Consider the following 23,574-nt stretch of genomic DNA (forward strand, 5'->3'; position numbering starts at 1 on the left):
ATACATGCTTTTGCTGTTTCACTTAATGATAATACGTTACATCATATAACACGATAATTTAATAATGATTAAAAAAAAAATAGTACATTTCCATAAACTCTTTAATACTGATTTGGCTTCCAGGTTAAAGTTTTACGCAAGAGCCCACGCGTGGCATCATGCCTGTAGCAGCAGAACAGGTTGGATGACCATCAAGAATTCCCCGTCTCTAAGTTTTACATGTGAAAAGGAGATAAGAGGGCGGCGAGCAAAGTGGATGACTTTTACTCCGCCCGAAAATGTGGAGGGAGGGTGCTAAAAATGAACTGTGAGAGGGCAGCGGCCAGTTGGGACGCGTCTTTGGAGAGAGAGGAACAGGAGAGGAATCACCGCGACTTCACGATTCAATCCCTCTCCAGAGGGCTTCCTCAGATTTGCCACAGATTTGCATCGCGTCTCTGTGGTTCGGTTGACCGCCACCGGTCGCTTTCTTACCGTCCATCCAATGTGCGTAAAGGGGCTCTATGTGTTCACCGTCCTGTCTGGACTCGCAGCGTCAGGTGAGAGCCGCTCATTTGAGTGAAACGGTGATTTTGGTTTAATGTGAGTTGCCCTTTGACATATTTTTTGTGATATATCAATTTATTTTTTAAATGTTTTTTTAATGTATGTTAATATTTTAAAAGTTATCCAATAACACGCTGTTTTATATTCATACCAGGACACTTACGCCTGGTTTCTCTGGCAATTTGCGCGTATATTTTTGCGTCTGTGCTTTCCAAAAGTTTACACAGTGTCATATATCTGGGTTGACCCTTAAAGAGAGCTTCCAATAATAACAGCTTCAGAGTAAAAACGCTGATTGCCTGGCTTTTACTTAAAGCTCCCCAGGGACCTTTAACCTCCATCTCAGATGTCTTGCGTCACTGGGAAGTGGGGAACTTGGCACAGTGGCACTGGGTGGGTCACTTAAGAATTCCTGTAAAGGCTTTACAATACCCATAGTGGGGCCCATTCCAGACAAGATAATGGTTTAATAGCAATTACCGACATTGAACCCATTGTGTTTGTGGTTTCACGCAAACTCCTTTCCTGTCTATTAACGTGCTTACATTCACAGAGACTGTGAAGCGGCCCGCTGGCCTCAGATAAGTCCACCTGCTTCCCGTTAAGAGAGGGGGAGTAAGAGAGGGGGTGCTGGTGTTCAGGATATGTAATTTGGATCATAACAACTTGTCAGATGCGCAGGGAAATGAACAATCATAGATCTTATCCACCTTTAAAAAAAGTTCGAGCCAACATCTAATCACTGCTTTGGCACGACTAATGGAACATGTTTTAATAGCATCAGTTGGCCCATCAATCAGTGGCAATTCATTCACAAGAAGCCAGGTTGCTTTAACCTTGAAGTAATCTCTGTCCATCCCAGTTAAGTGGATTATATTGATTGAACATGTCCATCCACTGCCAAAGCACCATGTAGGGATTCACTGTAGTGGCAAGCTGCTTATGTTTACAATGAGCATGTGCCTGCAGATCAGTCACAGCACAGGCTGACACTGACGGAGCAGGAGGACGCGTGGATGCAGAGGAACGGATCCTCAAATAACAGCATGTGGATGAAGAGGAGCATGTTGGAACTGATTACAGCTCAGCAGCACCTCAGTTCTCGAGCATTTTGTGCTGTAATCACTACCATTGCCTTTGGCTTTATTGATAAAAAAAGGGCAGGCATGACAAAACAAGCCAGCGCAACATTTTTGCGAGCCATGTAGGGTATAAAATATGCAGTCCTCTATGCAAAATAAATGGGACGTTTCTCTCTCAACGGCAAAATCCTGTCACCGTGCGATCAAAGCCAGTTTGTATTCATTTGTAGACTTGCTGCAAACAAAAAAGTCAGTTTTTATGGGATTTAGGATGAAACAAAGAGAACAATCACACTGCTGCTGCTAAACATCACCGTCACCAAGTGTTAAAAATCCTTCACGGCTCAGAAACCGTAATGAACTCCTGCTGTGTGTTTTTTGAAAAGTGTGTGTTGGCAGGATTTCTTATTTCTAAGTTCAGTAAATCATATTTAAATCAAGACATATTTAAGAGCAATGGGGTTTCTTTTGTTTCTTTTGGGGTTTGTTTTGCTCATTTTCTTCAGCTAGTGTGATCCTTATCAAATTTGGATTAATTTTCATTTCAGTAGTGCATTTGTGCTTTGTGGAAAGCTCTTGTGTTTTCCTGCTTCGTGATGGAGGTGGAGGGTGTTAGAGTAGATTCAAACTAAATAAAAACAGAGCGTCCACTCTCAAAAGTATAAACACAAAGAGCTTTTTTCCCCTGTAAGCTGTCAAATCAAAATGTTAAATTGCAGTCTGTTTGACCTGTTGTGCAGCATAGGTCTCTGGGAGGTAATCCAGCATCGATTGAAACACATTTTTCAACAGACTTTTTTTTCTTTTATAAAGAAATCAAATAGTTAATAATATACATAAATACAGGAAACAGGAAATGAAGTGAAAATAACAGCAGTTGCTGCTGTTATCTGTAGCAGTAGCGGTTTGGCATGCCATTTCTTAAAAGCCCCACATTACTCTCTTCTTTTGTGCTGATTAAATGTCTTAAAGGAGAAAGCGGGATTTGAACCGTAATCTTACAGTGACCAGACTTCCTCTGGAATTTTCCAATTTGTAAGACATGTCACAGCGAATAGACAGGGCCTGTTTAAATTGTTCAGTACTTTTGCATTATTCATCCATTTGTTATGAAAGTGGGGGTTTCATTTAGGCATATTTTTTCTCCCCCACGTCTGACCACTTGGCTTCAAAGCCAGCAGAGCAATAACTCAGTTACATGTACTCACTGCCAGCTTAGAAGAAGAAGAAAAAGAAAACAGAGCAAAAACAAACACTTAGACCAGATTTCTCTCATTTTTCCTTTTCATCGTCCAAATAAAGGCAGCCAACTGAACATTTTTTCCATCCCCTTCTGCTTACTGTACGTCTCTTTTTGTTTCTGTTTTTCTCGCTTTGTTTCAATTGTTCTTTTCTTTCTTAAACATGATCCTCCACACATGAAACACTGACACGCTAACGTGTGTCAGCCTGTCCCGACTTACAGGTTTAACACACATACAGACGCACAGACATGCGAACAAATGGCTGCTGACAATTGCGACTTACCAGGCCGGGCTGTATAAACGGTGATTGTTTAGGCTTTTTCTTAGCTCTGCCTTGTTGACAGTAAAGGAGCAGCTTCTTTTGGCTCTGTTGACTGGGATGTAACAGTTATCTCCCTGCCACCGGGTCTCTAATCTCACCACAACAATATTAATAATAGGTCAACATAACAAAGTGTGACTGTGGTTTTTTTGACTTGCCGTGCTGTGTTGACACACCTAGAGGGACGCCTGGCCTTTGTGGTGCATTGGAATTACCTGGGAGGGGTGTGTTAAGTTGACATGACGAGTTTGTATGCAAGGGCGCACCAATCCCCAACACAGAGTGTTTAGAGGCAATTGTGAAAAATGTTTGACGATGACGGCAAGGCGCTCCCCACGCTTATGTCAAGAGACGGTGTTCGGCTCCAGATGGAAGCAGGGGTTTGAAATGCTTTTATCTGGGTACAGAGAAGCATTTGAGTTGCTGCGTCTCGTGCAAATGTAAAGCCCGTATGTTTGTGAGAGTGGCTTTTTGGCTTGTGTAGTCACTTTTCTTACATGCACTCAGTTGTTGGCTGGCCAATCATTCCCAAAGATGTTTAGAGTTACTTTAAACACGCACATGTACAAGTTCAAACAACCCACCCCAGTACGTTTACAGCATGACATAACTCGACAGTTTCCACAGAATATCAGCAGCTCTTTTGTAGTCATTTTATCTACGGGGAGGAGGACCTTGAGAATTTTTATAGCTTAAGTTATCGTTAAGTTGAACTGTTTGTGACTCAACAGAGGAGTAGTGACCAAGGTGATTATAGTTAACTAAAAATAAGCTAAAAATTCAAACTATATGTGAGAAATAACATTCAGTTAAATAAAATAAAAACTAATTGAGCAAAAAATGTTGCAAAAATTGGCTGATTTGAGATGGAGTGACCCAGGTTTTACAATGAAAAATTATACATATATTTAATAAAATGATTTTCCGAGTTATAATTCCAGTACAAACTGGAAACTTGGAGAGGACAGTGTACTTATATTTTTGTTTTTGTGGTACAGCTTGTGATGTTTCCTTGTTTTTGTGACTAAAACATTGGTGTTGAAAAGGATTCTATATGCTTTATTTTACATTATTTTGAAATTCAACTGTGTACTATTAAGAAATTGTTGTCTTTTTGCAATATCAAGTTTTTTTTATTAGTGTATAATCAAATATAGGACTTTGTGGGAGTGCTGGACTTCATAACAATATCTGAACTAGCCAATACTCTGACATTTTTTAATGTATCTGTCCCAAATTACAGATTCAGATTAATTTTGATTGTAATAAAGACCTGGGTGAATTTCAGGCTTTTATCTTTAATACTTTACAAGACATTAATGTTCTCAGATTTCATTGTGCAAATAATAGCCTGAAAGTAGGCCGACAAACATTTTAAAAAATCTTCAAAAGTATTTACTATATGAATTTATAATTTCAGAGCAATCATTATAAATGTTCAAACTTTGTACCATAACAGTTTAATACAAACTGGAGATGACTGAGCAGAATGACCCGTCCTCTGGTTTGGTAAAAACATTTTAACAACTCGCCCGATGAGGCGCTGATTGAAGTGTTTATTGAGAGTGTGGGATCTAGAAGACAGAGCGTCAGCTGCTTTCAAAAAGAAAACTGCTGTGATTTTACTGTAATGCCTGTGCTGATTTTCCTGAATCTTCCCTGTGACATATGTCATGCACCCCACCCCACCTCACCCCAACCGGTCTTGGCAGATCGACGCCTCTCCCTGAGCCTGGTTCTGCTGAGGCTTCTTGTTGTTAAACAGGAGTTTTTCCGTCCCACTGTCACCAAAGCACTTGCTCATAGGGGTTCATATGAATGTCGGGGTTTTCTCTGTTGTATTATTGTAGGGTCTTTAAGAACCTCGAGGCTGTTGTTGTGATTTAGAGCTGTATAAAAGAAATTGAATTAAACTGAATGAAGAAAATTAGCTTTGGAGACTAACTGAAGCTAAACTGAATTAGAAACAAAAAGTCAAAATGAAATTTAAGAAAAACTAATTAGAAAATACTAAACTATAATAACTGTGGTCATGACGATAGTATTTCACCAGCTGAGAGAGTTCCTTTGCCTTATTTTCCTTTCCATTGTTTAGCTTCTGACTTTCGTGTGTTGGCTGCTAATTTTTTCAGTGTATACAGAAGCAGCTGTGAGCTTTTCTGCTGTAATCACAATTTAAATGAATGAGAACGAAAATGAGAAACGAAGGCAAAGGATTCGTGTGGCAGGATTTGGCCCCACTTTTATGGACCCTGTTTTCCAACATTTTTCAACTTCACCCCAAGTCTGAAACTTGGACTAAAAAAAAGAAAACTGGGATTCCAGCAAACTTTGTAACTTCTGCTGAACAGATGACAGCATATAATTCCTAATTCTAAAACCTTTTGTAACAGTAGAGCCACACAGTCTGTGAAACGACCTCGCAGTATCAGTCCACAGCATCACATGAGCCAAATCACTGGAAGACACTGTGTCATACTGAGCTCAAAGTCGAGGCAGAATGTAAAGAGATGAACAGATTCAGTGTATTTGTGGGGACAGAATTCAGAATTCGTTACTTTTCCTTAAAACTGCCCAAAAAGTATCTGAAAACATAACCTCTGTGTAAAAGTGATACCAGAGAAAAAGACCCTTCCCCTTTAGGATTTAAACTTCATTTTCTTCAGTGAATTCTGATTAAAAATCGAAACACTGTAACTGATACAATTAGTTTTTTATGAAATAGCAACTTTTGTCTGTGTGCTTGTTCACTAAAAAGAAACAGTAATCATGAATCTTTGATTAAATGCAGTGAGACTCTGTTAGACCGACTTAAGAAACAAACCAGCATTAGAACTAAGCAAGTGTGTCTAACAGTTCTTTTAAAATCCAACTTTCCATTTTACAGGAACCATGTTTTGTTTCTTCCATCTTCAGTTACATAGTATTCCTTCAAAAAAGCCAGACAGAGCCAGACCACGTTATGTAACTCTTTTCACAGAGTAGGCTCTTTCCTCTCTCTGAAGTAAAGCGATCTCTATTTGTAAAATTGGCCCGTTCCCCTTTAAGGCAGCCAGCTGAGAGCAAAGGCCTGCACCCCCTCCACACTTTGGTCTGTGATCTGTGTATAAATTGTCACTGCCTCACTTATTTATCTGCTCGGGGAGACGGGGGTGGGGGGGCACAGGTGAAAGCCACAGCAAGACCACATCCAGTCTGACTCATACCACGCAAAACCTACAGCTTTTTTGCTGCATAGTAAATATGTGAGGCAGAGGCTGTCTATTGAGGGTTGGACTGTCTGTCCAAGAGAAGCCTGAGGGCTGTGGGTGAGCTGGATCGAAGTGCGCTCATTGGACCCCCCTCACCCCCAACCCCTCAGGAGTTTGTAATCCCGAGGAGAAGCTGAGTCAGCCGCGAGGTGGGAGTGGAAGAGGTTTGATGGATTAAACTCTTATCCTCACTCACCCACTTCACGTTTCCTCTGAACACTGTCCCCTGATGAATTACAATTGGCCAGGAGGAAGTAGGGGGAGTGGGAGAAAAAAGACGAGGAAGAAAGTGTTCAAAAAGAGATTGATGCTTGGTCCCTGCTTGGAATGACCTTTAAGTGTACTCAGACACATTAGTTGTGCATAGTTCACGTCTAAAGAGTTCAAATCACAATAAGAAAAAAATTGCATTGACAAAATTTGTGACTTGTTTTATTGAGAGAAATATTTTTCTTTGTCTTCCTATAAACAAGGAACAGCTTTCCAAAGTAAATTAATCAAAGCTTTTAGCTTGTCATGTCTTGTTAATAATTAATTTGACATTTCAGCTTTATTTGGAATAAGCGGCAGAGACTGTATACAAAGAATAGACCACACCAACAAAACAGTAACTATTGGGTTTTATTGCAATTTTTAAAGCTTTAAGTTGAACATTTTGGCTATTAAACTCATTTTTTCAAAGAATAGGACGCTGAGTGTTCATGTGCTAGTAACTTGTCATTTTCAAAGAAGCCAAGCCCTATAGCACACCCAGCTTTATTAGCAATTTCACAGTAAATGGGACCATAAATAACTAATTGAGCAGCATGCTGTCTTTAAAAAAAGACTTGACACCCTCAGTCCAGTAGTGATTGAGATCATAAACCCCTTAGGAAAGGTCATAAATCAGGACAGATGCAGGGCCATTTTTTCATTGACTTCTGCGCTGTCCCTTTGGTGCAGCCCCCTGGTGGTTACTAGAAAGAATGACCCCAAGCGGTTCAGCATTGGCTTTAATTTTCAGACCTAAATATGGACGGGAGAAAAGAGACACCTCAGGGTGACCTCACGTCTTAACACAGCATGGCCAACGGTGTGGACACCTGAATAGAACAGGTCTATGTGATAGTTTGATACACAAATATGAGTTTTTTGGGGGAGAAATGAATGTGACTGAACAGCTTTGGAAGTGTCAGGCTAACAGGAAACAGCTAACAGGAAGCATGTAATAAATGATTATATGGACCGTGTGATTAAAACACACTGTACCTTGCATATTTTTCTGCCTCACAACACGGACAAATCCTCTGCTTCTTTGGGGTGGGGTGGGGGGTTACTTCTGGAGCTGGTCTCTCACATGATTGTCTCCCCAAAAACACACTCATTTGTTTTTTTCCTTTTTCTGTTGTTTTATGTTCAAATTCTGTTGAGTTATGTGAGCTTTGTGAGCCACATTTTTCTATTTGCTGGTTTTCTCAAGTTGCAGTGTGTTTGAACTCTCAGGGCCGCCGTAACTTTTGTAAAACAGTACAAAGTATAAAGATCACTTATAGAAGACCTGTGCAAAAAAACAACAAAAACACCCAGCCCAAAAAGGCCAGACATTCATGAGTGAATGGAAATTTGTATTAATCTCTGACTCTTTTTTACAGCGTGTCTTTTGTCTTCACCCCCATCGGGTTTCGGCACATTGCTGCCCCTCCCTGAGCCTGGTTTTGCTGGAGGTTTCTTCCTGTTAAAAGGGAGTTTTTCCTTCTCACTGTCACCGAGTGCTTGCTCAAGGGGGTCATTTGATTGAAGGGGTTACAATATAAAGCACCTTGAGGCCACTGTTGTGATTTTGGGCTATATAAATAAAATAGAATTGTATAAAGAAAGCATACATGTCAGTATCTCAAACAAAATTGTGTTCATTCAGGGGTTCCCTCCCATTACACCAGTCAACACTCAACTCTGTGTCCCCCTCCTCTGTGAACACACTGTTACCTGAACCTGATATTCCCAGCCCTCAGTCCAGCCCCTCATGAAAGCGAGGCCTTGTTAAAACCAGGGAAAACTAACCTTGGCTTGTGAAACATCTTACAAAGAAGAGAAGAGGCTCTTTGTAATCCACTGAGCTCTTTGTGTGTTTGCTCCTGTCCTAAGTGTTTCCTCCAAAACTGGCGTAACAGAGAATCAGGTTTCCTCCGGTGCTCCGTTTTGTTTCTGAGCCGTAATGAGGAGAGGAAAGGCACAAACACGCACAACAAGGAAATAATGTAATGAAACCAATTTCCTGATTTGGAGAGTTGTGTCAGCTGCTCGATTTCTCCTGCAGTGTTGCCTCCCTAAAAGACCTAACGTCTTCTTTGCAAATTGTAATGCAGGTTGGCAGAAAATACCCCTTACACAGTGACTCACAGCTGCCTGGATATACTTTAGTGGATATACTTTAGTATCTAATCAATGGTTTCTTCTTCTTCTTTTTTTTTTTTAAAAACTAGCTCTGCTCCCCTTGCTGTTTAGAAAGATGCATATTTATGAGCAACTGCATCAACAAACCCCAAAGCCCAACAGAGAAGGTTTGCTGAAGAGCTGTGATAAGAGCTCTATATACCATGCAGCATGGCCTTTCTGCAGCGTGAAACACACCCAGAACAGCCTGGAAATGTGTAAGCTGTGGAAGTACAGCTGTTGGTAACCGAAGTAAAATATTGCAGTCAGCAGAGGTCTTAATTTGTTTGCCTGCCTCTTAGTTAGCTAAGGTTTACCGACGAGTGGGAGAAAGGTCAGTTGAGGAAGTAGGAAAGCAAGTGAGTGAAGAATATGTTGTGCAGGACGTGATTTGCAGCCTTGGCAGAACTCTATGAGATGGTATTTTTTTAAACTGGATAATAAAAATACTTCAGTTTTATCTTCCAAGGGTAAAAAAAATGTAAATAACTTTGATAACTAACGAAAATCCAGCATGGGAACAGATCCTTCATAGCGATGCGTCACTCTCAGTGCGTCCTTATTTCCTCGGGATAATCTCATTAACTTCTTCAACTAAAGTGAAACTTCATATTTGCTGGTTCCTCAGTATTTACTCGGTAGGGCTCCATTATTTCATAGTAACTTGATTAAATGTGAATCAACAGCTTGAAGGAACACAAAAAGAATAATTAAAAAAAATAATGATGTAATCGGTAATGAAAAAGTACATATTGTCGTTTTAAGATGAAAATGGGGAGTCAGATTCACAGATTATTATGCAGTAGTCATTAACTACTGAGATAGTTTCTCCCAGATGGTTCTTTAGTCAATAATCATTATTGATTTTATAGCCTTGGCTCAGGAGTTATTAGTGAAGTACTAATAAAAAGTCCTCAATTTTTTCCTTCCTTAAGTGACTAATGGTTGCTAAGGAACCCTGTTTATGTAATTCTTTCTCTATGACGAGAGACGGATTGTGTTAAGGCTCAAACTGCAGTAACTTCTGATATTCTGACTGTTTTAAATTGGTTTTATACGGTCAGAAAGGTCAACAAAGGAGACACAGGAACCTCAAACAGTGACCACAAAGGACAATTATTGTTGTTTTTCACCCTCAGTTCTTCTTCACTACAAAGAAGTTCTTGCTATGTTATGACTTTGGTCATTTTCACAGCTGGGGCCAAATGAAAGCACCAACAACAGTTGAAACATAAAGAGACCCCACACTCTGGTCGCTCCACATATTCTGGGCGCTGCTTCTAAGTGACAGCAGACAGCTTCATGTTCTGCATAGCACCCAGAACAACCAGTGCACTACCATGCACAAAATAAAGTTTTAGAATACCAAAACCAGAATATTTTTAAGCTTTTGGAGAATAAAAGTGATTCCTGCCAACTGCTTCATTCCACACATACCTGCATGTCTGGCAATGTGCGAGTAAAAACACCACTGAAGCGTCCTTGAATGAGGCTGTGCACTTTAAAACATGCCTGCACTCACTGCCACCGGTTGAAATACATACATGCAGGTCAGAAAGCACTTAATATTTTTCCTGTGTCTTTGCAAGGCTTTATAGAGTCTCGGGATGACCGCCAAGCCAAGCAAAACCAATCGCAGTCAAGAGGACTCGGTTTGATTATTATTACAGTAGATGAAAGTACTTACCCTCTCCGGCTGCAGACAGAACAGTGGGCCAGAGCAGTTTGTACCGAGAAGTGTTGACAGGTAGAATAAAGTGCATTAAAGGTTCAGCAAGTTCATTTTATTGTGATATATAAGGGATATTGATAGATATTCTGGACTTGCGCCAACATCAGTACAGCTAATGAAGCGTGTGTGTGAATGTGTGCGTGTGTGTGTGGGTGCATGTGGACTTGTGCCAACAGATGGGCCCTTGGGCTTAACCCAGCGAACGCACACAGGTCGATATCCACTCAACAATGAAAGACAATATTTTATGATCCTAGCTGTATCCGATACTGTATTGGTTCAGGAACACGAACAGCTGGCGTTTACATCAACAAAAATATGCACGAGGACACACGCATGCACATACGTGCTTTCTCCAGAAGTCTGGGAGAGATAAGACTTTGACCTGCCGGGAAATCCCATGTGGGAAAGTCTTTCATTTAAGCTGTAACGGCGTCGGGTTTAAGCAATCAAACAGACACATTTCACACAAAGACTCTAATTTGGTCTTTTTTAATTACCAGTGAAGAATGTAATTGATGTCATTCAGATGCTTCACAGTATTTAATATTTCAAACTAGGAAAAAAAAGGTTGTGAAATATTGTGTTTTCTTGTCATCCTGACAATTTAAGAGACTTCTGCAAAGGCATCCAACTCTTTCTAGATAAAACTTTTTACATGAAAATTTTGCATTCTGCCTGCAAAGAGTAAAAAAAAAAAAAAGCAAAAAAAATCACACAAATAAAAGAAAAAAGTAGCAAGCTGCACACAAACACAATTAGGACAAATCAATTTGCCTGTAATCTTCCCATGCCCTCTTCCGTAGTCTACATAGCTCCAACTTAATAAGCTGTGAAAGCCCTCTCTCTGTCTCTGCGTGCTGGGTGTGGTCGGCATTGGCTGGACAGGATGTTCAGACATAAACAGTTGAGCAAACGAGATTGGACAGAAACTTATGCTGGAGGAGACAAGTGGACATACAAGCAAACAAAAAAAATTATCTAATCCTTACAGACTGCAATTGTGTAGAATAACATGGTTGATTTCTAGCTCCATCTATGCACTAATAAGTCACTCCTATGCTTCGTCACTGAAGCCCTTGCTTATTTCTTGTTTCTTTCTCCAAATGGGTCCGTTCAACACTGGTAATGTCTTTACTCATGTAATGGCATGTGTCCCCCTCAGCAATTAGTGCCTGCTAATGGCAAATTAAATAGTGATCACGCACTTCTAGCTATGGGGACAAATCACTATTAGAGGCACTGTACATAACCCTAACGCTGCTGTCGTTGTGCTAATACCCATTCTCCCTCTAAAAAGACCTAATTAACCTTAATTCTTAATCAGCTCTGCGTGTGTCAAAAGGACGGCACAGTTGAAAGCGCTTACTTTTTTGTTGCTCAAAAAGAGATTAGTAACACTTATTTAAATTCATGTACTTGAAAATAGACTTGGTTGAGGGTAGAAATGTGAAATGAGGTGTTATGGCCCGGAGGACCTGCTTCCTCTGCTCGCATTTGAAGCACGATGAATCATTTCAGTGTAAGCTTTTAAACAATTTGGTAGAGGAGCACAGGCACTGCACTTTTACTCTGCTAATCTTCCAGGTCCTCTGTCACTTCTCGGATGTGAAAATAAAAGAGTTTAGCTGTGAGTACTGACTTCTAAGTAGAGATTTACCCCCTTTCTTCTCTGGTTCTTCTTCTCTGTGCTGGTCGTATAATTGCCATACAGTGGAGGAAATAATTATTTCTTCTCCTTCTCCTGCTGAATTTGTAACTTTGCAAGCTTCCAAAGAAATGTTTAGTCTATCATTTTTTACGGTAGTTCCATTTTATTGGACATGACTGAATATGAACCAAAAGTCTATAAAAAACATTAGATGAAAGTTATAAATTGATTTGCATGTCATTGATACTGATTACAATCAGTCAATTACAGATACTTGAGACCTTGTATATAAAGCCCACCTGTCACAGAATCATCTGCGTCTGTTCCAACCTTTCCACCACCGAGGACAAGACCAAAGAGCTGTCAAAGGACAAGATTGTAGACCTGCACAAGACTGTAATGGGCTACAAGACCATCAGCAAAAAACTTAATGAGAATGTAACAACTACTGGTGAGATTATTTGGAAATGCAAGAAGTATAAAATGACCACCAATTGGCCTTGATCTGGAGCTCCATCCAAGATCTTGAGATTATGAGAAAGATGGTAGATCCTCTCAAAAGGCCGGAGGTTTCTTCCTGTTGAAAGGGAGTTTTTCCTTCCCACTGTCGCCAAAGTGCTTGCTCATAGCGGGTCATATGATTGTTGTTTTTTTCTCTGTATGTATTATTGTAGGGTCTATCTTAGAATATAAAGTGCCTTGAGGCAACTGCTGTTGCGATGTGGTGCTGTATGAGTTAAATTTAATTGAATTGAACTGAAGTTTGAGTGGCCAAGCAGCAGCCAAAAAGCCTAAAGGATTTAGAGGGTTTCTGCAAAGAGGAGTGGACTGAAATCCAAGCTGAGCAAACCTGGTGACCAACTACAAGAAACATCTTACTACTCTTCTTGCCAACAAGGGTTTCTCCACCCAGTACTAAGTCATGCTTTGTTTGGGAATCAAATACTTACGTCACTCAATGACATGGAAATGATGTAATGTGTTTTTTTCTTCTGGATTTTTGGTTCATATTCTCTCTCTATCTCCATTAAATTTAAACTATCATAAAAATTAGAGACTGTTCATTACTTTGCAAGTCAGCAAAGTTACAAATTCAGCAGGGGACTGTATTCCAGCACATGGAACCACAGTGGACTACGATGCTTGTTAGCTTAATTATTATTTATTGCTGCTGTCAGTGTAACATTTGTAGAATTTAAAAATTTAAGCACTGCTTTTGCAAGAATATTTCATCTCCTTTAAAAAGAAATGAAGCTATTTGCACAATATTCTCAGTGTCTTGTTTTGTGCTTTTGTATCTTGTGGACACAGGGGATCAATGCAGTTTACAACAAAATAAACAGTTTATTGCTAGTTTAACATGCCAGAACTAAACAATAGTGCCATTTGATCAGTCGTGCCAACTTAAATATTTAATACGACATAATCTCAAGTTGCAACAGCACATTATGCTGTCCCCGCAAATAAATGCATAATTAAATAGAAAGCTAAAATATATTCATACTTTTTCAAGAAAGAAAATGTGAACTTTGAAACAAGGCCTCCTTTTATTGCTGTTTCCTGTGAGGGCTCATCTATAGTGTGCTGCCTGTCTTTTAGTTACATCTCTGCAAATCTCCAGACAGGGTAGGAGGCGACCCCTGGTCCATTTACCAAGATAAACAAAAAGGCTTTTAGACTTTGAGACAAAACCGAACAGCTGGCAAACATCTGAAATGATTCGTTGCCTCTGTAACATGCTTTACAGGATCATGGACGGCCAGTTCTGACTTGTGATTCGTGGTTAGGATTGATCAGGTCACTTAGCGCTTCTGAATTGGAGCCTCTCCATCAGTTGCAAAGCGTAACATTTCTTCAGGGATGTCCAGCACGTTGAGTCTTTATCACAGTATGTTGGAGATAGCAACACGCCCCCATTGCATGACTTCTGTTTAACAAGTCAAAATAAGAAGATATCACGTTCACAGGGAATTCAGATGTAGATGAGCAGACATTTGTATGACACTGAGTAGTAATATTTATAGTTTTTTGTGATGCTTCTCTAAAATGTGATGACTTGCTGCTCTGAGTCTAATTCATTTTCCTTTAATTAAGCCACTGGTTGGTTTCACACTGAAACAGGCTAGAAGAGTAGACCTCGGGAACACCATGGCCGGTTCAAAGCAGATTTGAAACCATGCCATGCGGCGTCATCTGTACTGAAAACTTAAAATTAGGGAGTCATAGCACTCAAAATTGAGCAGGTCTTTAAATATTTCATTTTGGACCAAACTCCTGCTCGATTCTGCTATCCCCTGTCTTTTTCTTGGACATCCTTGTGACCTGGACTCAAGTGTCAGGATTGAAGAAGTGCACACGGCCACACACCTGCCGTCGAGAGGGAGTCATTAACCGGCTGTGCTGATGCAGTCAGTGCTGATGCTATTGACCTAATGAACATCCTAAACACAGCCAGTTCTCTCCATTAATTCAGTGCTTCTATACACACAGCCAAGTATGGGAAGGAAAGAGGTGGAAAGGTGGTGAATTAAGGCTTACAGCCTCTGAAGTGCATCCAACAAAGCACTGAAAAGTTCAAGATTTCTTGCAATGTATCTTCTGCCTTGCTCTGCTCACTCGTACGCAGTACTCCCAGGTTTCACCAGACTCATTTAAAGCACATTAGGCTGTTAGAGCGCTGTCACGGAGAGAGAAGCTCGTCTGTTTAATGCTGCGAGGGGACCGTCTGGTCTCATCCCGGCCCACAGGAAACTCTCTCCAGCCTGATAGCGAACAAAACACACTGCCCAAGGAGCTAAGCCCCCGCTGATCATTTCCCAGCAAGCTCCTGCCTTAATGCATACAGTGATTATAAAGCAGCGGTAACAATATGGCTCAATTTGCCTGCTTTGCAAGACTATTCTAATTTCTGTGCTGCTGCTGCTGATGTTTTGTGCCTGAAGCCTTATATTGATATTCACCAGCCACCTCAAATTACTTAACCGAGAGTTTACGTTGTAAAGGATAGCTTTATATTATATATTATTCACATCTTTAATAATTAATACTGTCACAAAGATGTAATTACTGTTCAGCCTTTTTTTTTTTTTTTTTTTACTAATGAACTGATTAATAACGTCTCCTTATTTAATTCTGATGTTTTGATGACTAAATACTTCACTATAACCCAGTATGTATAAAATCAAGGCCAGGTATGATACACTCAGGTGAGCAGTCTGGCCAGAGAGGGCTTTTCCATCAGACGTAAGCCGTCTGATTCTTTTCAAGTGTTTGGCTTAATCTGTAGAGACCTCAAATGGGGAGATAGTGCTAATGGCAATAGGAAAAGTCTGGGCTACCCTGAGCTCACTGCAGCTACTAGCCCTGCAGAAGGATGTCTGCTGTGTTCTTGGACTTGAAAAACACTAGACATGGCTCCTGTTGTTTTTAGAGTATAGAGCTCTTTCTATAAATAGTCCTGGTGGCTTTAACTACACAACCGCACACAGACTTCCATATAAACCTGCACTCACACAAGCACACATACTCAGGAGACTATTTTATCAAGGATCTGCCGTCAGAGTCTGTGATCTCTGGGAGAGGGAAAACATAATCGGCTGGCTCCCTATGCCATACTGATGGGCTGCCAGACTGAAAGTCAGCATTAAACACGTCTCTTCCTGACCCACCGCATGCTTGGTGTGTGTATGTGTTTCCGCATGGTGTAAATGTGTAACAGCGCTGACTCTGGGCAGCTCTATCCATCATATTATGGAGGAGCCAAATTGTTGCCAATATCCCTCCCCGGTCTTCAGGTCCATCCATTTTATGTCTAATAGCTCCACCGTACTGTAAAGACTGACATGGTCCACATCCACCTAATATACTGCATGCTCTCACTTTCAGGCTTCTCTCAGTCACAGTGATCAAATTGGCTGTTATTCACAAAGTGTCACAGAATTGGCTCCTGATCTGAAATCTTTCAGCAAATGTGATGGGATGAAGCACATTTCTGATTGTAGCTGTGCGTTAATAAATTCCTACTTTTAGCACTTGAAGGATTTCAGTATCTAATATAGGCTACTGTGTATTTCCAGTGACAACTTAGTGATTTTTCTTGCAGCAGCACTGCGTAGGCAGAAGCAGGGTCACTGAGTACACTGCATGTACTCAAAAAGAAGGGAATCACTGATGAGGGTGAATTTGTACAACACCTATTGGGTTGTATTTTTTGCTTGTGCATTCCAGAGATTATTTTACCCGCCATCTGCGTGTGCATGTATTGATTTCACTCACTGTGTTAATTATGCTGCTGCAATTTATGCTCGCATGTTGCAGGCATGCTGCAGGTCAGCGGGATGCGTATATACACATCTGAGGAGGTTGAGGCGGTCAACGGGACAGACGTTCGTTTGAAGTGCACCTTCGAGAGCTCGTCTCCCATCACACCCGATGATGTCGTCATCACGTGGACCTTCAGGCCACTTAAGGGGGGCCCAAGGCAATCGGTGAGTGTGTGCGTCTCTGTGTCTTTGCAAAGAAAAAAAAAGTGAGAACAAACCACAAAACCTCCCTCATTGTGTCAAGGAGCATCCGCCCCCTCATCCAAGTAAGAGAGGAACCGGTGAGTCATCTGGCTCCCTGTGGAGCATTCAAGACAGCCAGTGTTTGTATACTTGTGTGTGGGGATACTGAGAATAGACAGAGTAAGAAGCGGGAGATTTGGGCAAGTCTGGGCTTTTATTTTCCTTTCTTTGCTGGAAGAAAATGTCTTCACTCTCCAGCAGCAGCAGCATCAACAGCAGCAGAGGACTCAGTTTGATAACTTCTGACTGTTCCCTGCCATCATTACCCTATCTAAATGTAACCACCAATTTTCTCTTGCAGGTATTTTACTACCAAAGGAAACCATTTCTTCCACAAGAAGGACTCTTCAGAAAGCGCATTTCCTGGGCTGGTGACATCATGGGCAGCGATGCCTCCATCATAATTCGAGAGGTCAAGTTCACCTACAACGGCACTTACATCTGCCAAGTAAAGAACCCACCCGATGTCCACGGCCCAGATGGAGAAATTAAACTGAGAGTAGTTGAAACAGGTCAGCAGTTTGAATTTTCAGCCAACATTTTCCTTCCTACATCTTTCATTCAACGTTTCTAGCTATACATTCTATGTCTTGGTGGAAAGTCAAACATTAGATGGCAACGCAAGTTAAACCAGCAAAAACACAATGTGCAATTCACCTGAAAAGTTTAGAAATGTTAAAGAAATAAATATTAATTTTATCAAATAATAATAATAAGCATAATAAAGATAATAATAAATAACAATTAGAAATAAATTCAAGTTAGTGTAATAATATCCTTGAAAAAAAGAGACTGGTGGTGAAGGTGTGCTATGGTAGCCAGCACCAAGACGTTAGCAACAGAAGCTTGAAGTCCTGTAAGTTTAGGGTGGGGCCTCCAGGTATCCCACAGATGCTCTATTGAATTGAGGTCTGGAGAATTTGGAGTCCAAGTCAACACCTAAAACCGGTTGTTGTGCTCCTCAAACCATTCCTCAACCATTTTGGTGCATTGCCCTGCTGAAAGAGGCCACAGTCATCAAAAAATACTGCTTCCATGAAAGTGTGTACATGGTCTGCAAAAATGCTTAGGTAGGTGGTACGTGTCAAAGTAACAGCCACGTGGATGGCAGAAACCAAGGTTTCCCCGCAGGACATTGTCTAAAACAGGTGCCAGGTGTTCTCCAGACCATCAACATGATATAAAAGAAAGCGTGATTCATCAGCCCAGGCCACCTTCCTTTATTGCTCTGTGGTTCTGTTCTGCTTACGTGCCCATTGTTGGTGCTTTCATGGGGAGCATGGGCACTCTGACTGGTCCGCAGCTATGCAGCCCCACATACAAAACACTACACTGCTCTGTGTCTTCTGACACCTTTCTATCATAACCAGCATGAACTTTTTGTGCACTTTGAGCTACAGTAGCTCGTCTGTTGGTCAGTGCACACGGGCCGGCCTTCACTCCCCACATGCATCAGTGAGCCTTGGCCTCCCACGACCCTGTTGTTGGTTCACCACTCTTCCGTTCTTGGACCACCTTTGATAGGTACTCACCACTGCAGACTGGGAACACCCCACACTCCGCTCTGACTCAGTTATCTGGCCATCACAAGTTTGCCCTTGTCGCACTCGCTCAAATCCTCACACTAGCCCATTTTTTCCGGCTTCTCACATATAAACTTTAAGGACTAAATGTTCATCTAATATATCCCACCCACTAACAAGTGCCACTATGAAGAGATAATCAGTGTTTACTTTACCCGTCAGTGGTCATAATGTTATGACTGATTGGTGTTTTATGCATCAGTATTTAAACACAGAAAAAAATCAGTCAACAAGATAAGTCAAGGCAGTGCTAGCAGCTATGAGATGCCACATCCTATATTTGGATCGCTCGCTAGGAGACCTTTTTTAACCACTTGTGCACACTGCTGCTTGGTTTCAGTAAGATTTTACCACTGACCTAGAAAGTAATGTTGTCTGCTGAAATCTCAGATGCACATGTGCAAATAATCAAAAGGGGAGTTCCAGAGTGCTTTTACAAGTAGACAACTGTCAAAAGTTAAATCAGGTATGACCTGATAGGCACTTGTTTCACTTTCGACCAACGTTGTGGACGCACTGACCTCGTCGTCTCTAAAGATGTCCTGGTAGCCTTACTAGTGCTTTTGTATTTATACCAGCTTACAGGAGACATATACTGGAAAAGCACAGTTAAAGTGCCTTTGAGCTGAGGTTGTTGTTTATTTTCAAATAAATATCCCTGTCTATCACTTTCAGCCTCTTTCTCTGGACTTCTCCTACTGGCATTTGCCATCGCAGCTGCCATCTCCGGCATAGTCATCCTCCTCCTCATCATCGCATCCTGCAGGAGATGCAAGAGGAGGAGACAAAGGGAGCTGGAAGGGAATGAGGAGGCCCCGCGCAAAGAGCGAAAAGACCCCACCGCGTGGTAAGAAAAGAGACAAAAGGGAAAGAAAAAAGAAGAATCACACACTTTCTCTCCCGTTCTCAGTCTAACTCTGGGGATCAGGGCTTGTGGTCCTCCCTGCGGCTCTTTTCCTATCGGACAATTCACTTTCTTCCTTCCTCTCCAACTGCAGTCTTTGGATCCTACAGATTTGGACCAATCAAAGGGGCAGCTTTTACAAAGCAGACATAAAATGAAAAATGTGCCTTTGTGCTGAAAGCAGTAGACACTGACCTTTTAGCCAGACTGCTGCGAATCACCACGCGCCTTTCTCAGAAAGGACTGTTTAATCGCGTCATCTTTTCCTGTTAGACTAAATGTGCTTCCAAACACACTTCCTGTTTGGAGTAAACTTTTGATGTAAACTTAGAACAATGGTGTATTCCTGTTGCTTACTTCCCTACTGATACATTTTAAGCTCCTACATAGCAATGCACCACAGCGCATGTTTGTTATAGTAGTTCAGCAAACAATAGAAACAATGCTACAATGAAAGCGCTTCTGTTGAATTCCTTTAATCACCACATGATGGTAATATTGTGAAACCCACACAAAGCTGTTATTTCATTAGTCATTAATATTGGCTGTCTGATTCAGTCTTCCGTGGTTCATGTGAAGCTGCAGGAGGATGCTGGTTTACGATTCTGTTTTGTTTTGTTCCACTGCTGAAGTGAAATTGCTGTACTTCTCTGACATCCTGTGTTGTCGTTAGCCTGATTTTGTGACTGGTGTAATATAACCGAGGTGCTTTGAAACAATCAAGATCTGTTGGTGAGCTGTTGGAAACAGACATTTTTAACCAGCACTTTTGTATAAATTCAATAACAATACAGAAACATTAACATGATCAGCTCTAAATTATTTTCTTTTGAACCATTTTAATGGCCTTCTGTCTGTTTCAAACAATGAGCTAATTTGTCAAAAATACACTTTTTTTCTTGGGCGCTGGAGTTTTCTTTGCTTCTCTCTTGGGTTTTCAGATCTCTCTGTAAAAGGTGCAATGATTATTTGTTTTTTCCTATGAAATACAGTGTTACTGTAATGCGTCACACCGTGAAAGCGAAGGGTGTTGAGGAAGTTTTGTTCTTCTTGCTGTCACTGATCAGATTTATTCAAAGTGTCTCTCTTGCTTAAAAAAAATATGTTGGAAAAGAAGGAAATAATTTCACCTAATCAGAGCTCATGGGGGAGAAATGTTCATCCAACCTTTCCTCTTAATTTGGGACAGATTATTCCTAGCTGATGCTAACCCTCTGTCCCTGCTGCTGTGTTTGTGTCTGCTTGTCTTTGTCCTTTGACCCCCCCCCCCCCCCCCCCCCCCCCATGTGTGTGACTTGTGGGTGTGTACATGTATGATTTATAAATGTGTCATGCATGAATGCATATCCCCTTGTGTCTGTATGTGCCGTGTTCGCTCGTCTCCCCCGTTCGCCTGTGTGTGCATATCTGTGTGTGTGTTTGTCACAGCCACCCATCGAGGGCCGTCCACCTCTACTTATCAGAGACCTCCATAGAGATTGACAGTTCAGACGGCATGATCTCAGATCCCAGCACCGGAGACTCGAGCTCCTCTGAGGAAGAAGGCCCGAGCTCAGATGACGATAATGGCGGTGACGACTCAGATTGAGGAGGAGAAGCTGAAGCGGAGCCAGCCAGGAAGCTCAACGGAGGGATACCAGATGATACCTGCGGACCTCACCATCGGGCCCAGCGGGGGTCAGATTAAAAAAGTGCTGCTGCTGAGGTTGAATTGTGCAGTCTGTACAAATCTGTGAGGAAAACTGAAAGTTTGAAAACTTTCCAAGCAAGCACAGAGAGGTTAGAACAAGGCTTCTGCTGAATGAGCACAGAACAAAAGTAGAATTGTTTTACTTGACGGAGTCCGGAAATATTCATATGCGGGGAGAAATATGTGAGTAAAAGTGCAGGGTTTGTGGAAGTAACCCTGAACTTGTCTTGGCTACTGTCCTGAAGGGAAGAGGGGACAATTCTTAATCAATAGCTGTCTCCTGGGTGACACGTGGATCTTGTTACGTGTAGGAAGTCAATACCAAAATCAGCTGCACCAAGCAATCGATTTCCCTAAAGACATTGGCGTGAACTGTATTTAGACAGAAAGAGAAGGACACCACTGCTGATGATCAGCCATATATGCAGATCTTTATTGCACTGAGGCTGTTTTTTCTTTCATCGTCTTAATGGAGAGTATCTCTGGTACCTGTGGGCTAATCTTTCACACAGTGGCTTTGTTTTACAGTTAAATGTCATTAAAGATAATGTACAGGAGGTCTTCCATTTCAGTCGGTTATGCACACCATCGTGACGCCAGCCTGCGAGTACTGGTCAGGAGTAGCTTTATCCTACTCGAGTACACAGAGATGCGTACAATGTGTCATATCAAATGGAGAAACAAAGCATAAATATTGCTGCCATTATTTCTCAAGGCCAAATATCTGATTCATGAGCAAGCAGCTTCGCATGCACCTGCCCTGAGTGTTGTGTGGGAGCGCACAGTCAGATCTGAAAACCCTTTTGATTTGAAAATGAGAGCCTGTTTTTCCCCCTCCATGCGCCTGTGAATGCATCGTGTCTACTAACAAATGAATTTGCTGCCTGTCTTTCATCCTTGTGTGACAGACTTTTTACTTCTATTTGAATATTGAGCACTATGTTTATAGATTTTTATTTTCTTCTTTTGTAGATAAAGCCAGAAATATTTTTATCATGTTGTTTTAAAAAAAAGTGTCATTCTATGTATTTGTTATAGAGCTTTTCTAAAGAAAATAATAAAAAAAGAACATTTTCTAATAATCATGGCCCTTGACTCTTGACTACATTCAGTTTCACTGCACAAAAAAAGACACGGACATGCGGACCTTCACTTAGAGCTCAGTGTGATTTGATATATGTCATCTATTATGTAAGAGAGTAATCTTGTTATCCAGCATTTATTATGCATCATTATCTTTAATGCATTATCTACAGCTGCGTGTTTATTGTGCGTCTAGAGAGCTTTACACTTGTTGTACCTGTAAACATTAATGTCCTGAATCACTGTTTCATTCCTTGCAGGTTCAGTATGCTCATACCTGCCTTTGTCACTTCAGTCTGGGTTTGTTTGCTGAATTCTGATTGGTCATGTCTACAAATATGTCACTCTATACATTTGTCTGTGTGTTTGTGTGTGTGTTTGGCAGTCCATTTGTGAGCACCGATCAAAGTCTGGCCATCTGGCCAGCTTTAGTTACTGAGTGACAGACTTTAACAGTGTGAGCAAGTCTGCAGGAGGGTTAACTAAAAATGGAAGGGGGGAGGTTAAATAATTATATTTCACAGTAGAAAGAGCAATAATAATAATAATAATCAGCTGTGGATGTTTAAATAACATAATGTACACCTTGATTTTTGACTTTCTAAAGCATTATTTATCTTCATTGACCAAATTTGAATGCAACACCCAAAACACTTTTGGGCAAATTAATGACACCACTCTCTGTGCTATCAATCTATTTGGCCAGGAAACCAGAAACATGATGGGAAGGACGGGAGACGCATTAAATTTTCAATGCGGCTGTTGTTCTTAACCCCTCCCCTCTCCTGTCATTGAAAGGAAACACATCGTATGCGACCGAGGTGATTGATTTCTGTGTATCTGCCCTTTGTGCATTCATCCTTCTTACCTATTTGAGAACTAAACTCCCAGGAGAGGTGCTCTTAGCCATTCCTCGCCCATGACTCATTTAACAAGCCATTGTCTTTCACAATGTGTTCAGCATTGCCACGCACCCAGAAAACACCTCTATATTCTACAGAGAGCGCACAGTAAATTAAATGTTGAAGAAATTATTCGTGTCTTTCTTGAACGCACTCGCGTTTCCTGCTTGTGCCGTGTCTTGCTCCGTTCCTCCTTCTCCTTCCAGTCTGCATTCCACACCCAGAGGTGGGCTGTACCTAGCACAGTGTTGTAGAAACATGCTAAATGACTTTACACTCGTTTGTGTGCGTGTGTGCACACAGAAAACACGCACAGCGAGTTGCAGAAAAAAAAAACACTCACTGGTTATGAATACATTTATTTTAAAGGCAGAGAGTCAGCTTTATTCTCAGTGAGAGGTACAGCTTGTACAGCTATGACTAATGTTGTTGTACTTGCTTGTGACAGCCTTGAGGAAAGTGCATCTGTATGCAAAACCTTTAAAATACACAAACCAGTGCAGCAGATTCGACTTTTTTTTCTTTTCTTTTTTTTTTTTACCAGCTTTTCAGTGTAAATCAGCTGATGAAAAGACTGCAGGATTCTCATGTTTTTGCTTTTTTGTTT

At 41.1% G+C, this 23,574-nt stretch overlaps 1 protein-coding gene across 1 annotated transcript; it reads left to right on the forward strand.

The window, feature by feature from the left end:
* The first annotated feature begins 281 nt into the window (after nucleotides 1–281).
* On the forward strand, nucleotides 282–22,039 carry LOC134641707 (myelin protein zero-like protein 2). The gene is made up of 5 exons (XM_063494226.1): nucleotides 282–539; nucleotides 16,558–16,727; nucleotides 17,107–17,317; nucleotides 19,064–19,235; nucleotides 20,721–22,039. The coding sequence occupies exons 1-5, from the start codon at nucleotides 485–487 to the stop codon at nucleotides 20,878–20,880; spliced, it is 768 nt and encodes a 255-aa protein (XP_063350296.1). The 5' UTR covers nucleotides 282–484; the 3' UTR covers nucleotides 20,881–22,039.
* The last annotated feature ends 1,535 nt before the right edge of the window (nucleotides 22,040–23,574 follow it).

The sequence above is a fragment of the Pelmatolapia mariae genome, linkage group LG14, assembly GCF_036321145.2.
Source record: "Pelmatolapia mariae isolate MD_Pm_ZW linkage group LG14, Pm_UMD_F_2, whole genome shotgun sequence".
In the NCBI taxonomy this organism is placed as follows: Eukaryota; Metazoa; Chordata; class Actinopteri; order Cichliformes; family Cichlidae; genus Pelmatolapia; species Pelmatolapia mariae.